At 44.3% G+C, this 18350-nt stretch overlaps 1 protein-coding gene across 1 annotated transcript in view; it reads right to left on the bottom strand.

The window, feature by feature from the left end:
- Positions 1 to 18350, bottom strand: part of LOC126458155 (ATP-binding cassette sub-family C member 4-like) — a 215910-nt gene that overhangs the window by 25640 nt on the left and 171920 nt on the right. Inside the window, exon 21 of the mRNA XM_050095017.1 lies at positions 6207 to 6334. Coding sequence (XP_049950974.1) covers positions 6207 to 6334 — 128 coding nt within the window. The remainder of the gene's footprint in view (positions 1 to 6206; positions 6335 to 18350) is intronic.

Below are 18350 nucleotides of genomic sequence, written 5' to 3'. Positions count from 1 at the left end.
TTTTCCAATCACTAGGTACCTCCAGCGATCTACTGCAGGCTACTGCTAGAAGAGGACCAATCTCTTTCGCATACAACATGTAGAATCGTACACGTGTCCCATTAGCTCCTGTCGTCACCCTTCTGTTCAGTGATTTTAGGAGATTTAATGTCTCCCAGTCAGTTATTTCGATGTATCTCATTATTCACCTTCGCATGGCATATGGATGGAGGAACCGCAATACTGTCTTTCTCAGACAAATAGTATTGGAAAAAAGAATTTAGTATTACTTCTATCATCCTCCCCGACAAAGCCATTTTATGGTCACCGAATATCTCGATGGATAGCTTTGATCGGTTTACCGATTTAATACCGGATTAAAACTTGTTAGGAAAACTTGAAAGTGAACAATGGTTCACTGGAATTTCCAACGTTTTACTTCTTCAGTATGACGAGTAACTGTTAGAGAATGAAATTACAATGTAATCCAGACCATTAGCTGCTTACACAGGCGTTGATAAATATCAACAGGGACAGTTGAAAATGTGTGCCCCGACCGGGACTCGAACCTTGGATCTCCTGCTTACATGGAAGACGCTCTATCCGAATGAGCCACCGAGGACACAGAGGACAGTGCGACTGGAGGAACTTATCTCTGGCACCCCCCGAAACCCACATTTCCAACTTAATGTCCACACTCTACATTTGTTGTGCCCCTGCCTACTATATTCATTACTCGCGGCAGTCAATCTACCGATTCCCGTAAGAGTTTGAGCAATGTGAGTGCATCCGCACTGAAGAAAATCATTGACCGGTAAGCCTTATCTGTATGAAGATGGTATCTTCTTCAGTGAGGATGCACTCACATTGCTCAAACTCTTAAGGGAATCGGTAGATTGACTGCCGCGAGAAATGGTTACAGCGGTGGTGGGGAGGGGGGAGGGGGGGGGGGGGAGCAGGGGACACTACAAATGTAGTGTGTGGACAGTACATTGGAAATGTGGGCCTCGCGGGAGGGCGGAAGGTGCCAGAGATAAGTCCCTGCAGTCGCACTATCCTCTGTGTCCTTGATGGCTCAGTCGGTTAGAACGCCTGCCATGTAAGCAGGAGATCCCGGGTTAGAGTCTTGGTCGGGGCACACATTTTCAGCTGTTCCCGTTGATATTTATCAACGCCTGTAAGCAGCTAACGGTTTGGATTTCATTGTGATTTCATTCTTAGGGAGCTGCAAGATCACCAATGGTATCTGTTCTTTTGGACATGAAGTTACATTAGCTCTCTGTTTAAGCTGTAATCGTTATATTCTGAAGTGTTGTTTAGTTGTGAAAGGCCTACTTGTAGACGTATTTTCCCATAGCGATAGCGACCTCGGGACATACCGATTCATTAACTACGAGGACTCTTGCAGTCATCAGAAGAGAAAGATTTAGTTTCCTGAGCGTCATGTCATAAATCTTGTGAAATAATACTTTTCGCATCTTCCACCATGTTTTACAGAACATTTATATGTAAAAAGAAAATGTCGCGTTTCAGACAGTAGTCGTCAGGGCTCTTTTCCTTGCGTCCTGTGGTTTGCCGCTCTAATCGTCAGCTGCAAGCGTCTGAACGATCTGCAGAACGCCAGTTGAACTTTGAGTCCTGCCTTCATCAGTAATGTTCCGACAGCAGTATGGCTGACGGTAACAACTGCTACTCTGTGTTTTTGTCGAGAGGTGAGCTTTTGCCAGTTTGCATTGTGTATTAAATCCCTGAGATCAATCTAGAATGCAGAGTCTTTCTTCGTACATTACGTCGTTTTACAACTGTAGCTTCAACATCTTTTATTGCTCCAACCAGATCTACATCTCACCCCATACTGTTATATTTGAGTGGTATTTTCAACTTAAGATAGAAAATACCTACTTAAATGAGAAAAGGTGTGAGGTGAGACAAAACTGGACACGTGTCGGGATTTACCACTTATTCACTGTCGAAATCTCCCCTAATTACAACAGTACCCTATAAATTTTCTATAGGCAACTCAGAAACTTGTGTGTCTCTCTAACAATTCCTGTCGCTGTAAACTTCCAAGGAATACGCACAACACACATGATCCAGAAATATCATGGCAACTACCTTCAATTATTCACCAAGTATTGTTAATTTTTCATTAATTCACCTGCACTAGTTAACTGACGTTTCTCAGTTCATATTAACTTTAAAGCAGTTTATTTTCGATGTTCCACAAAATATATGCTGTGAACTACCGTGTGGAAGCTACCATTTCATTCCGCCAAATGTCTTAATTGTCAGTGGTCCGATTTTTTAAACGTACAGAGTACCTAATTCAGCTATGAAGTAGGTCGTTTACAAAATCTCTTTCGAAGTCTTAGAAGTGGTGCTAGCTTGTGTTGGATCCTTACCAAACAGAATTAACGAACAAGAGAAAATTGTTAGTGGTAGTTCCCGCCTTGTTTGCAAGGCTGTTTAGTCAGCACATCATATGGGCGTTGATTCCAATAGAAGTTAGCAGGCACGTCGTTTTCTCCAATTTCAGCCTCGTGTAAAGACCACGACAAAAATTAGAGATTTTGGCGTGTACACAGAGGTACCGATAACATTTCGTCCCGCACACCAGCAGTGAACAGAACAGTAAGGACCGAGAAGTACCCTCCATCAAACACCGAACCTTGACGTGTACAGCACAGATCTAGATCACAACGGGTATTGTATCTCACGGATATCTGGAGCAGATTTGCATGCAAGATACTATTACTTACTCCTGCCTACAATGTTGCACAATCACACTGGGTGGTCCAGGGAGAATTGGGGCACAAACAAAACATTTTCTTTGCCTGTACGTGAAGTCTCCGTCGCTTCATGTTGCGGAAGAGATCAAAAGGCTCTTTCAAGAACGACTCCTTTCAATGAGTGGTGCACGCTAGAAGCTTCCTCATGATGCTGTGAGGTCGTGTTAATCATTACAAATCTGTTCATTGATGCAGCTGCCAGATACCACGACTCAGAGCACCTTCACTGAACTCGTGTGTAACCACATTTTTCGAAGTTTGCACATTAGCTTAACGACGATGTTCACATTGACAACTATGTCTCTCAAGACGTATTCCCATCTAGGGTACTAGAACTCTGTGTTGCTAATATTCGTGAGCAACCAAGCTCATGGATTGATTCGCACGTCTCTAAAAACTTGAAAATCCACGTTTTACATGGTTTGTGACCATCATTTCAGGTGATACTCAAAGAATACGAGGTCGTTTCCTCGTCACATCATCTTCGAACGAGCTACTACTTGCCCCTCTTCTAATAAATTCGACTGAATTTTATACAAACGTAATCTCCATTTTCCTTCCCGTATGTCTAAAACATGTTTCAGCTGCGTGTATGAAATCATAGATGTGTTTTCTTCCATTAGAAGCATAGGCTAAGAGCACTAGTTAATTCTTTATAATGTAATGACAAATTCCAAATTGAATTTCCATTGGTTTGGAAATACAGCACGTATGTGAATAAGATGACAACGTGTGACAGACGAACATAGGACATTAAGTAGAGCTTCTTGTGTCCGTCAGTGACATTAACTATGCAACTTTTCTGATACGAGATTTTTAAGGGAAAAGCGTCTTTGCGTTATTTTTGTTTTTGATTGTAGAATTTCTTAGTATTATTTAAATATATACGAATTAATGGAGTAGTGTAATACTGAAGCTAGACCATATAAATCTTTACGGAAGGGAATTCCTCGAGATTTTCGGAGGTACACTCATGTTCAGAAAGAAAACAAAACACCTTGAACGGCTAGAGATACAACTTACATATTCACAGGACATGTACACTAGTGTGTGCCGCAGAAGTTATTAGTATTTGAACCATGTCGGCCCGCGAGTTCAAGGTCAACGTCGATATCGCGGCGCAGCACCACCTGCCGGTAAAATGTGCTTGCGGCTCTCGTTATCGCTATAAACCGAAGGTAATGGATGAGTGACTTTTTGCGTGCATCCATTCAGTAAATCTTGCTCATGTGGGACGAAGTATCTGCAACGCAACGGGTATGTGCAGAATGGTTCACGAAGGCCGTGGTACATGATGACATGGCCGGCTGGGCGAGAAGTGAGTCATTTACGTACGTTACAGGCAACGGTTGCCGCAGTTGGAAGAGTACACAACAGTAATCCGAGGCTCATAGGGCCGTGTCCCTATGTGGAAACTTAGTTTTTTATTTTCAGTTTTTACGTCATCATTCCAAATAGACCGAAATAATGCTCAATATACTGTGTTTGTAATTTGTTAATATTTTCATAAAATACGTGAAAAATAAGGCTAGGGAAAATTTGAATTTAGAAATACATTTCCTTCTTGGAACGTTATATGCAGAGTTTTCGTGGACGCTATAAGCACAACACTTTCTTGTAAATTTATTTGAAAATCCCACATTTTCTTTGCCTTCACTTTTGATCCCTTTTATGAAAATATTTTGTAAGTAAAATATAAGGAAAATTGTTTAGGTCTATTTGCAGTGTAATTAAAGTAAAAACTGAAAATAATGAAACGTGTAAAATAAAATTTCCACATAGGGACGCGATTTACGACCCTCGCATTACCGCTGCATTCCTTTCCTCTGCGCCAAGGCTGCCTGGTAGCTACACTAGCAAATGGCTGGCTCAGCAAGCGCCAAAACTGCTATTCTAAACGCTTTGCCATCTGGAGCTGCCACTTCCGTCGCTTTCATTTCTGGCCAAGCCCTTCATATAACAAACTTGGCCAAAATTAGTGATGGCCAGTAACGATGGTCCCCTTGTAAGTTCTTCGGAGGCTGCTGATTCCAGAGAGTGAAGCTGGCACAGGAAATTAAAAAATGGTTCAAATGGCTCTGAGCACTATGGGAGTTTACATCTATGGTCATCAGTCCCCTAGAACTTAGAACTACTTAAACCTAACTAACCTAAGGACAGCACACAACACCCAGGAAATTAAAAGTGGGACTTAGCTATACATACTCTTTTTCGTTTCATTAATGTTTTCTTGAATGTACTAGTACAACTAGGTCTTAAGTTCTTTTATTCTGACTGCCGATTTCATAATTTAGGGTATGACATGGTTCGTTCATCAGTTCAATATTTGTTGTAATTTTCAAATATTCCCCACATGCTGCAAATTAAATACAGGGCTATTACAAATGATTGAAGCGATTTCATAAATTCACTGTAGCTCCATTCATTGACATATGGTCACGACACACTACAGATACGTAGAAAAGTTTTGTTCGGCTGAAGCCGCATTTCATTTCAGGTTTCTGCCGCCAGAGCGCTCGAGAGCGCAGTGAAACAAAATAGCGACAGGAGCCGAGAAAGCGTATGTCGTGGTTGAAATGCACTCACATCAGTCAGTCATAACAGTGCAACGACACTTCAGGACGAAGATCCACCAACTGCTAACTTCATTCGGCGATGGTATGCGCAGTTTAAAGCTTCTGGATACCTCTGTAAGGGGAAATCAACGGGTCGGCCTGCAGTGAGCGAAGAAACGGTTGAACGCGTGCGGGCAAGTTTCACGCGTAGCCCGCGGAAAATTGGCTCATGCCACAACTGGAGACCGACAGCGCCGACTTCATCTTTCAACAGAATGGTGCTCCACAGCACTTCCATCATGATGTTCGGCATTTCTTAAACAGGAGATTGGAAAACCGATGGATCGGTCGTGGTGGAGATCATGATCAGCAATTCATGTCATGGCCTCCACGCTCTCCCGACTTAACCCCATTCGATTTCTTTTTGTGGGGTTATGTGAAAGATTCAGTGTTTAAACCTCCTCTACCAAGAAACGTGCCAGAACTGCGAGCTCGCATCAACGATGCTTTCGAACTCATTGATGGGGACATGCTGCGCCAAGTGTGGGAGGAACTTGATTATCGGCTTGATGTCTGCCGAATCACTAAAGGAGCACATATAGAACATTTGTGAATGCCTAAAAAACTTTGAGTTTTTGTGTGTATGTGTGTGTGTGTGTGTGTGTGTGTGTGTGTGTGTGTGTGTGTGTGCAAAGCATTGTGAAAATATCTCAAATAATAAAGTTATTGTAGAGCTGTGAAATCGCTTCAATCATTTGTAATAACCCTGTATAATGGTCTTCAATTTACTTATATAGGTTACAAGTTCATAGGCCTAAATACATATAACAAGATGGTTTTCCTGTAAAACAACAACAAATGCATATAGATAAACAAATAGTACCTTGTGTGTTGGCGCAATAATAAAGTTGACTGCTTTGAGCACAGGTGGAGCGATCTCGCCGTATCGCAGCGAGACGTCCTTGAAGACTATCTCTCCTTTGGAAGGCCATTCCTTTGGTGGCTTCTTCCCTGGAGAGAAACAGAGAGGCATTAGCATTTATTTTACAATTACACTTGTAGAATATACAGAGAACATTCACCATTACAACTCTACTACGACGTAGAGCCTCAGATCGTCTTGTGACTTGGCCACTGTACAGCGTCTTTAAATACTTCACACGTTGGTCTTCACTGATCGTTTGCTTCCTGTACCAGGACAGGCGGCGCAATTATTAGGACAAGCAGCCCACTTTTGGGGGGAGGGGGTTCAGTTTCCTAATTCCCAAAATTCTTCTTAAATAGACCAACACCGACTACTACTTCCATTATTCGGCTCCTGAGAAAGTCTTCCTGCTCCGTAAGCTCAGTTTCATCGGAGAAAAAAGCTTCCTTTTTTTTTGCCCGTTGCCAGTATGTAAATATTCGACTTTTTCACTACCACAGAACCATTACTGGAAACTGAACAGATAGTTGTAGCAATGGAATATATCTAACAGGGATGACTATACACCACCTCGTAGCGATACAGCTTCCTAGCGAACGGGATGATTAAGTCACATGGGACTATTTTAAAATGATAAATCCGTCGAATAAAGATATAGAATATAGATTTTCACACTTCTGGTAGTTTAAAAAACATCACCTCATGAAACTTACAAAATATGGTAGCTATCCATTCTTCACGTTAAGTATACTTTCACACCACCTTCGGACCACGTTCTTTCACCAACGTAAATTGGCAGAGTTTTCATACACTGAGTTTCGAACTGCTGAAGCCACGTTACACGAATGGAGCCACGCTTCATGAACTACATTATAGTCTCTGCCATACTCCTTTGTATAGTGATAAAAACAGTCAAGTTCTCAGTTTGGAAATGGTCACATGATTCAGTTACAGTCATTTGTGCGTCTGGATGTTCAGCTCTCACAAAGCCTCATTCCTTAAATACGCACTTCCTAGAGAAGTGGGCAGTGATTGCTATCTAAGGATATTCACTCAGCGGCAGAGCTATAAAGCCAATTTTACTGGCGAGTCCAGCGCCCGCCCACACACACACACACACACACACACACACACACACTTGTATACAAGATTAAGTCAATAATTAACAGGGAAATGTGGTTTCTGTTATAGCAACACTTACAGAGGAAAAGCCATTACCTGTGTTTGCAGTTGGGCCACTTGCTTGGAGTGTGGGTGGGGACGGGGAGAGAGAGTACCTCTATTCATTAAGTTAAATAAAATGAAACGTCATTTGAGTGGTTGGTACAAAGCAGAGTGTACTGCACTGCCGGTTTGATTGTGCAGGTCAGGCAATGGTTGGAGTGGACAAATGTTTCGAAATTGTGAGGAGGAATAATACAAATAAACTCCTCACTGGGTGTACGTTCTCAATATCGCCAGTCCATGAATTCCCAATGCGAACCATGCTACAAAATTTCAATCCCGGAAAAGTAATCTTCCAATCTAAGAATAACTCAGTGGACACTGTAATACAGGAAAGCCGTGTCTCCGCAATATCCTTTCTTTCAGGAGTGCTAGTTCTGCAAGGTTCGCAGGAGAGCTTCTGTGAAGTTTGGAAGGTAGGAGACGAGGTACTGGCGGAATTAAATCCGTGAGGACGGGGCGTGAGTCGTGCTTGGGTATCTCAGTTGGTAGAGCACTTGCCCGCGAAAGGCAGAGGTTCCGAGTTCGAGTCTGTCCGGCACACCGTTTTAATGTGCCAGGAAGTTTCATATCAGCGCACACTCCGCTGTAGAGTGAAAATTTCATTCTCATACTGTAATACAGGGTTTAGCCTCACCATAAGCCAAGAGTAGGCATTTATTAGTATCTTCAGTTATAATTTGAATAATTAAGATGGCAGTCTTCTAGGCAAAGTTTACGCGGATCTAACTTCTATCATGAACCGATTTAGCGTTCCGATAATAAGATAGGGGCTAATGGAAAAGAAGGACTATCAGCACAGAGAACAATACGCGCTGGGCGCAAAAGATCACTATTGCACAAAAACAGTAATTCTTGCTAACAGAGAACTTGCAACACATGACTTCTCTCAGTGCCCAGCGGTGTTATTCGGTATTTCCGCCGACTGTACGCCAAGGCGCGGACGTCGGACGTTGCAGTCAGCAGTCGGTCTTTTCTCTGAGGTAAGCCACGTAGGCGAGATTCCGCAGCCTGCGAAGTTTAGCAGCCACGGTAGCTTACGAAGTAGTTGCCGTTTCTGCACGAGTAACTAAAATTAGGAAGTGCCACAGCGTGTGGCTGAAAACGGAAATCTGTTGCGCGACGACCTCACTCGCTACTTTTGAAACGCCGTATTGGATTCATTGTATTTTGTCGTTTCCTTATTATAACTTGGTGTTATGACTGTATGCCGTTTCACGGGAATGGTGAATTGTATATTTATCATGAAGTCACTCTCGATAAGATTTGTTATAATTTTTATGTTAGTGGATGACACACTGGCTGTAAATCTCCTTAGGAGATAAGATGAACAGTAATAATTTTCCAGGCAGCATTTCATTAGCGTGGCCAAGAGGTCAGATACGTGCAGTTAGAAAGTTGAAGAAAGTAGGTTCAGGTCCTGATACATGCTACTGTTTTCTATCGTATTTGTAACACATGTAACAGAATTATGTTCTGCAATATTCGATGTGATTTAATATAAGATGGAGTTCTCAGTAATCAGTTTCTTCGATTTCGGAACTTCAGCGTGATTTGAAAACGAAAAATGAAATTTCTGCAAGTGAAACAAGAAGCAGTTACATTTATATTTTTTATCACAATTATTTGACCGCTTTTAGAATATGTTGCGCTTTCCGAGGCACAAGCTTGCTGCGAATGAAACTAGCAGCGATCTTATTTATAGTCCCATTTGTCACAAATATTTAGCTGCGGTCCAGTCTTTAAAAACACTGACATAAATTTGTTGGTGAACTCAAAATAGCAATACCCATCAGGCGAGGGAAGTCACGTGACCTATTTCCGATTTCAGCCAAATGCTAAACACACTGTGTGGTCCTTCCTGAGTTTAGTTACTGTTGTTTTTGCACCCCTGCAGTTGAAACGTCAGGTGCGTATATTAAGAGACAACGCACTTCACACATGTCTTGGGGAAAGGGCATTGAGGTGCTAGATGTCCCACCCTTTTGATGTGATCAGGGTCCGCGCAGTGCCGGAAGCCCTTTAACGCAACCTTCCGTGGCTTTTCTAGGACAGTGGCGTGTGTCGTCCACCGTCTGAGGAGCTGCAAGAAGCCTTAGTAGCCGTCTTCCACTTCTAGGATGACTGGAAGTGGTCGTCGTGCGTCCCACCGTACTTCCCAGTGGACGAAAAGCGATGGGTGGCTGCGCTTAGCTGATTCTCATTTAGCTGGAGTTGCGGGCATTGGTGTGGCCGGTCTCTCTTCTTCCGCCAGCGGCTGGAACCTGTTGGCGGTAGATGACGGCGGCGGATGTTTCAGGTGATATGCCCCGTCTGCGTTGGGCGGGCCGCGCGTTTGGCCTCTACGGTCGTCCAGGCAAGGCCCACAAAACTACGACTTCGCACTTCTTGGTAATAGTGATGTGCCCCTCATCTTTTGTGAGCTTTTACAGACTGCTGGCTTCGTCTGTGTCCGTGAATAGTTCCACATATTGGTATCAAACTTTAACATCACCTTCGCCAATGTTGACATTTCCATTCTTCTCCGGAGATGGTTTGTTTCATTGAGTCGGAAGAACCCTCCCTGTCAGTTTCATCTGTGTCCATGTCGAAGTATGCAGGCCAAGTCCTAAGAGAGGGACCAAAAGGGGTCAGTGATGGAACAGGCTCCGCCAGACGGCGATCCACCACATCTTTCGTTCGATTCAGTGCTCCTCGGAATTCGAGCCGGGCCAACGACATCTCTCTGGCACTGGTAGCAGTTCAGTGACGACGGGCGACATCATACTCAGACTGCTGCTATACTGGCGGGTCCGCCTCTCTTTACATCTAGTGGTCAGTTCTATATTACATAGACATGGCCATATACTTCTGATGAGATGATATACTGTCCCGCAGCGAATTACTAATCCCATGAAGTATTTTTTAAGCGCACTAAAGAAACCCCATTTAGGAAGAACAAAGTAGGGCCAATGAGAAACATGTTGAGGTTGCTCGAAATACAGGTCATTAGATATTTCGACAATATCATTGACTATAGATGTAAGATTGTTTTCTGTCAACACCCTATCGATGGATAGGCGTATTTCATACTGCAAATCTATTTGGTCGAGGGATCTTTCTCCAGCCGGCACTTAGCTTTTTCTGACTTTTTTGTTCTGGCAATGATATTTATACGAGTAGCGTTCAATAACTGATGCGACACACTTTTCTTGGTCCATATCGATTGAAGAACTGCGGAATATTCTGCCGGACATAGTGGAATATTCCCGCTTCAACCTCTCTAGTTCATGAAGTTCCGGTAGATGGCAGCGCTATAAGTAGCCTCCAAGTGGCGTCTGTACTGGAGACGTGTTCAGAACAGAGAACTGTCACTGAGTTGTTCTGACGTATAACCAAAGCATCGCATATATTCGTAGGCACTTGCTGAATGTCTACGGAGACCTGGCAGTGAACGAAAGGACGGTTAATCGCGCGGCGAGGCATTTCTCATCATCACGACGAGGTCCCCAAACCTTTCCGATCTCCCACGTCCCGAGCGGCCGCACACAGCTGTGACTCCTGTAATGCTGGAACGCCAGGACAGTCATTCGAGGTGGTCGACGGATCAAAAAGAAACAAAATTGCTAAGGCTTTAGTGGCTTCTTGTTGACAAACTGCCTATGGGCTTCTGTCTCGGGGTCAGTAATGATTTTACTGACCGACAAGGAAGATCAAAGAGTGTCTTAGATCGACAAAGGAGAAGAGGAACCCATTTGCAATATCGGGAATATACCGTATACCATGCACATGCGGAAAAGTTTATGTCGGAATGACTGGACGATCAATCAACACCAGGATCAAAGAACATAAGCGACATTGCAGGTTGAATCAAGTGGAGAAATCGGCCGTGGCAGAACACGCACTGAGTGAGGCCGACCACGTAATAAAATTCGCCGACACGGAAGTTCTGGCTGTAGAGAAGCACTATCCCACGCGCTTGTTCAGAGAAGCTGCAGAAATACAAAAACGCGCCAACAGTTTCAACAAGAAAGTGGAAAGCCTTAAGGTAAACGGATCCTGGCTTCCCGTACTGCAGCGAACGACTGTCGCAGGTAGCAAGACGAGAACCGCACCGGAAATGACCGCGGAGAAGCCCTCGGACATCCAGTTCACCACCGGCAATGGAGGGTGAAGCTTTGACAATGCCAGCCACTCGTGCTGGCGAAACGTCAGAAAGATCATTATATGAACGTCGGCCGAAGAACCCGAGACAGAAGCCAATAGGCAGTTTGTCAAAATGAAGCACCTAGCCTCACAGCTGGACGTCCCTGTTGGTAGTGCTGACACACTCGTCTACCAGTTCGGGTGTTCAAAGGGGTGTGCCCGCTGAGTTCCTATCCGTCTGACAGAAGACCATGAAGAGCAACGAAGGACCATTGCGCGGAATTTCTTGTGCGTTACGAAGCTAATCATAACTTCTTGTCGCCCATCGTCACAGGCGATGAAGCAAGGATGCATCACTTTGAACCGAAAGCAAACAGTTATCCATTCAGTGGCGCCACATATCTCATTGAATCTCAATGTAGACAAGTGTAATGTGCTGCGAATACACAGAAAGATAGATCCTTTATCATTTAGCTACAAAATAGCAGGTCAGCAACTGGAAGCAGTTAATTCCATAAATTATCTAGGAGTACGCATTAGGATTGATTTAAAATGGAATGATCATATAATGTTGATCGTCGGTAAAGCAGATGCCAGACAGATTCATTGGAAGAATCCTAAGGAAATGCAATCCGAAAACAAAGGAAGTAGGTTACAGTACGCTTGTTCGCCCACTGCTTGAATACTGCTCAGCAGTGTGGGATCCGTACCAGATAGGGTTGATAGAAGATATAGAGAAGATCCAACGGAGAGCAGCGCGCTTCGTTACAGGATCATTTAATAATCGCGAAAGCGTTACGGAGATGATAGATAAACTCCAGTGGAAGACTCTGCAGGAGAGACGCTCAGTAGCTCGGTACGGGCTTTTGTCAAAGTTTCGAGAACATAACCTTCACCGAAGAGTCAAGCAGTATATTGCTCCCTCCGACGTATATCTCGCGAAGAGACCATGAGGATAAAATCAGAGAGATTAGAGCCCACACAGAGGCATACCGACAATCCTCCTTTCCACGAACAATACGAGACTGGAATAGAAGGGAGAACCGATAGAGGTACTCAAGGTACCCTCCGCCACACACCGTCAGGTGGCTTGCGGAGTATGGATGTAGATGTAGATGGAGATATCTCCTCGAAAGAAAACTTTCAAAGCCTCATCCTCAGCCGGTGAAGTCACGCGAAATTCTTCTGGGCCTCTCAAAGGGTTCTACTGTTCGATGTCCTCCTCCATAGTCCTACGATCAATTCATTGTGCTACCTTTAGCAAATTGAAGGAACTCGCCACAAAAATGCAAAACGACTTCTCCGTGACAGCGCAAGGCCTCACACAAGTCAGCGCACACGAGAGATGCTCATGAAACTTCACTGGACTGTTTTCCCTCGTCTACCCTTCAGCTCTGATCTCGCACCTTCCGATTCCCATCTGTTCGCCCAATGAAGGATCCACTCTTTGGTGTACTGGAATCCTGAATAAAACCAACCTGCTTTCAGAAAAAAGTGTTGCATTACTTATTGAACGCCACTCATACGCGAATAAATGCCTAGTTGCACCGTGGTTTAAAGTCAGCGTTAAAGGACATACCAACGTTGGTGAGATCATACTGTAGTGGTAAATGTTGCTATAAAGCATAGCAACACGTCTCATTTTCCTTTTGCTAGAACGGTGGAACATTTGCGAGTGAAAAAAGAAACGTGACTTTAATTAGTAGTAAGGTAAAGAGCATCTGTGCCTGGTTTGTTGGAATTTGTGTGCAGATATCAGAAAGAAAAAATGTGGGCACAGCGCAGAAAGCGACGACGGATGTGTAATTTGGACTGGCCAGGCAGAGGTCACTTCCACTTTGCAGTTAAGATTTCGGAGTGCTGTGGACTCCAAAGAAGAAAGACTGATGACAATGGTCGAGCACTAAACGAAAATAAATATTGTCATATGGACTCTAGGTTGCGGTATCTGCAGGTAAGTACGAACTTCTGGGTTTGGTCAAGCACTGACGCATCATATATGAACATCATGTCTGAAAAGCTTTGCTAATCATCATTTGTTGTGAGTTGGGAACTTATTTAAATATAGACGATTTATGGAAACCGTGTTTTTTGATCTCGTAGCGAGCTGTTTAAATCTGGAAGCTCTCTTATAGCCCTCACCCTTCTGTGATCGGAAAAGAAATCAGCGGTCAAATAGGTGGCACTGCATAGCAGTACCGCAACATCAAAACAAGGCGGTGACCGGGAAATTCGGAAAAGACGGTAACTGTTGTTGCAGGAACGACTAAAGACTTCGCATCTCACAATACATCAGTCACTCAAAAATCAACCCACAACAAGAAAAACACTTCAATTCCTGTTAAAGCCTTGTGTTGTTGAAACCAATATTCGACTTTCAGCCAATTTTAGTTGGTGTGCTTTGAACTGCTGCTTGATTTTATCGACGTTCCCATTTCACTCTTTGGGGTATGCTTCTGGGTTGTAATGGTGGCCTCAGATTCAAGCCGTAGTTGCTACTCTGTTTTCAACAGATCATCTCCCTTGAACTTTAGTCTGGAGCACTTTGGGAAACGGCCATGCATTTGCGTTTATAATCACCTGTCAGCTGATTTAGGACCCGTCTTTCACATTCTTTGTGAAAATATAAAGGTCTTTGATAGAACAAACGAAGGACTAATTTGCAGATCAGTAAGTATCTGATTCATCGGTTGTACTGAAGTCGACACATTTTACGTCCGAAGTTGCTCAACGCTGGCATTGTAACTAATACTGCCCTTCACAGATATACGCCTGTTTTTTAAATGTAGTCAATGGCTAGGTGTCTAATGGTAAATCGTTATCTGCGAAAGAGGATACTGGAAAGAGGAAACAATTTCAAGATGAACAGATTTCGTCCCACGTCAGAATTACATTAGTTATATAAAAAGAGAATTCCCTACTTTATATATGCACACAACTGAAAGGCAACAAAAAATACAGTGTCAATATTCCAACAGCCTCAGGTAATCATATGATCTTTTTTAATCTGTACCTAGACTTCATAACAATTTGCTTGTTTTAGACTCTAGGGCTTACGAAATTGTTTGTGGTAAACTTTTCCTTACCTTGAAACTCTTGCAGTATTCTTTTTAGGAAAATATAGTATCACTTCCTGTTTATGCTTAATTTCAAACAACAGAATTGCAGTATTTAACGTCACGTGCGTGGGGAGGTTACCTGAGATGTAATACGACCTCGAATCGGAAAAGCATGAGATTGGAGAACGGTGTTGTATTTTCAACTTAACTACCATCGCTTTTGCCTTAAGTGATCTAAGAAATCCTCGGCAAATCTATATATAGATTTGAATCACAGTCCTCCCGAATGGAATATCGATGTTATGTTTAACTGTTGTTCAATGTAGCGTAATAGTGCGGGCCCTAACTGTTATAACTCCTGCCAAACATGCAGTTTGGGTGTCAGCTAATGAGTATACACAATTCTTGAACGGCCCTTGTGCATGTACAGGGTGACAATTACTGAACTATTTAAAAAAAAGTAAATTAGTTATAAACTATCTAGTACACACACTTTATTCAACATGTAAACGTCACTACAGATATTCCGATTTCGGTTACGACATGTTCGATATGCCTGCCATCATTGACGATGATGTGTCGCCGACGAATAGCGAAATTCTGCAGGACCCGCTGAAGCGTAGGAACATCGATGTTGTTGATGACCTCCTGAAGGGCTGTTTTCAGCTTATCAATGGTTTTGGGGTTATTGTTGTCTACCTTATCTTTAATATAGCTCCACAAAAAGGAGTCGAATGTTTTCAGATCCGGAGAAAACGGCGCCAATAGAGGCCTGTGCCAGTGGCCTCTGGCTACCCCAGAGCCAGAATGCGGCCCTCAGAGTGCTCCTCCAAGACATCAAACACACTCCTGCTTCGATGTGGTCGAGATGCGTCCTGTGTGAATCACCTCTTGTCGAAATCAGCATCACTTTGGATAATGGGGCTGGAATCATCTTCCGAAATCTTCACGTACCGTGCGGTAGTCACCGTGCCATCAAGGACTATCGCACTGATTATTCTGCGACTGGACATTGCATACCACACAGTCGCCCGCTGAGGGTGGAGAGACTTCTCGATCGCGAAATGCGGATTCTCAGTTCCCCATATGCGCCAATTTTGCTTACGGACGAACCCACCCAGATGAAAGTGGGCTTCGTCGCTAAACCAGTCCACGCATGCGCCTACTAATTCCCATCATGCCGTGCGGCTAACGGTGCAGCATGAACGTCCTAACGCTAACCGTTCAGAAGTTATGACGATTTTATTTCATATAGTTCAATAATTTTTTAGTCTGTAACTGTCAGAGGCCGAAATTAGACACTATACAGTGTCTGTCTGTCTCTCTCTCTCCCTCCCCTAAGAGAGTCGTCAGGCACATTCTCTCTAGTGTTTCAGTAGATCTCTATAATTTTGTTTTCGCGTTGTCCAGCTGGAATCAACCCAAACAAATAGTGCTCATCATGTCTTTCGTGTGAAGCCCAGTGTCGACGGAAAGCGTCTGTTCATGCGTTACGAAGAAAAAGTTTTTAAAGCGGAATTTTACGTGTCCATTGAATAGAGCTGTTCTAGATTAGTCTAGGGTGTTATTTGTTTGATCGATATGTTTTAACAGGGACCGTAAAACACTGAGAATAAACAGCAATGCAGCAACGACTGAGCAGCACTGCATGTTTAGTTGTAGCAGTCAGCTGGGCCAGGGCAGTGCTGTCGCTGCTGGAGTACTGGTTAGTCTTCGAGTTTTACGGCCCTTTTTACTACACATCGATAAATCAAATATCGCACAAGACTAATCTGCAACCGTTCTATCGAATGGGCTCATAGTGCCCCACCTCAAAAGTCATTTCGTTTATAGCAGGAAAGAAACCGACGTTTTCCGTCGACACGGGGTGTTGCATGACAGATGTGATGAGCACTATTTGTCTGCGCTAATTCCAGCTGGACAATGCGAAAACTAAATTGCAAATATCTGCTGAAACACCAGAGAAAATTCTCATACTACAATACTACTATCAGTATATACATCCAGTATTCTTTCTTTCTTTCTTTCGCTTACGCCATAGTCCCGCAGCGATCGCAGGGTCGGCGTGGTTACAACGGATTTTTTTTTTTTTTTTTTTTTTTTTTTGTGGTTTTCGGGCGCACAACTTCAATGGTCATTAGCGCCCTGACTACTCTAAGAATGTACCGCGAGGCACAAGTTGACAACAACAACTAAAAGGGAAAACACAATAAAAGACAGACTGACAGGCATAGGATTAAAAAACATCATCAAATGTCCTTAGCGAGGTGTGTCAAATTGATAAAACAAAGAACACGAGCAGCTGCTCGTGGGTCATCCGCTAAAATGGCATCGAAAGTATTAGGCAGGTTAAGATCGAGGCGCAGTGTGGTAAGATCAGGACAGGACATTAAAATGTGTCTAACCGTCAGCAAGTGCCCACATGGGCAGAACGGCGCCGGCGCAGCCGTCAGCAGATGGCGATGGCTGAACCGGCAGTGTCCAATTCTTAACCTTGCTAAAACGACCTCCTCCCGCCGAGAAGGGCGTGAGGAGGACGTCCAAGCCACGGGAAGAGGTTTTAAGGCCCGAAGCTTGTTGTCGGTAAGTGCAGCCCAATCGGCATGCCACAGCGACACAACGCGCCGACAAATGACCCTGCTAAAATCGGACGAAGGGACACAACAAGAAGCTGTCCGAGGCTGGAGGACCGCAGCCTTGGCCGCGGCATCTGCAGCTTCGTTCCCAGGGATACCGACATGGCCAGGAACCCACATAAAGCTAACCGGCGTACCGACGTCCACCAGCTGCTGAAGAGAGCGTTGGATCCGGTGTACGAAAGGGTGAACCGGGTACGGATCACTGAGGCTCTGGATGGCGCTCAGGGAATCTGAGCAGATGACATAAGCAGAATGTCGGTGGCGGCAGATGTAAAGAACAGCCTGGTAGAGGGCAAAGAGCTCAGCTGTGAAGACCGAACAATGGCCATGGAGCCGGTATTGGAAACTTTGTGCCCCGACAATAAAGGAACACCCGACCCTGTCATTGGTCTTAGAGCCATCTGTATAAAGGAAAGTCATGTTGTTGAACTTCGAACGAAGTTCCAAAAAACGGGAGTGGTAGACCGAACCGGGGGTGACCTCTTTTGGGAGCGAGCTGAGGTCGAGGTGAACGCGGACCTGAGCCTGGAGCCAAGGTGGCGTGCGGCTCTCGCCCACTCGAAAGGTTGCAGGGAGTGAAAAATGAAGGTGTTGAAGGAGGCGACGAAAGCGAACTCCAGGGGGTAGCAAGGCAGAGACATACAACCCGTATTGAAGGTCAAGAGAGTCGTCAAAAAAGGAACGATAAGACGGATGGTCGGGCATTGACAGTAGCCGACAGGCATACCGACAAAGCAGTATATCGCGCCGGTAGGTGAGTGGCAATTCGCCAGCGTCAGCATGAAGACTCTCTACGGGACTGGTATAAAATGCTCCGATCGCAAGTCGTAAACCCCGATGTTGTATGGAGTTGAGGCGGCGTAAGATGGATGGCCGTGCAGAGGAGTATACGAAGCTCCCATAATCCAGCTTGGAGCGGACGATCGACCGATATAGACGAAGTAGGACGGTTCGATCCGCTCCCCACGACATACCACTGAGAACACGGAGGACATTTAAAGAACGGGTACAACGGGCGGCCAAATATGACACATGTGGAGACCAGCTAAGTTTCC

This window comes from Schistocerca serialis, chromosome 2 (assembly GCF_023864345.2).
Source record: "Schistocerca serialis cubense isolate TAMUIC-IGC-003099 chromosome 2, iqSchSeri2.2, whole genome shotgun sequence".
NCBI lineage: Eukaryota > Metazoa > Arthropoda > Insecta > Orthoptera > Acrididae > Schistocerca > Schistocerca serialis.
This window is presented reverse-complemented; position numbering and strand designations above follow the sequence as displayed.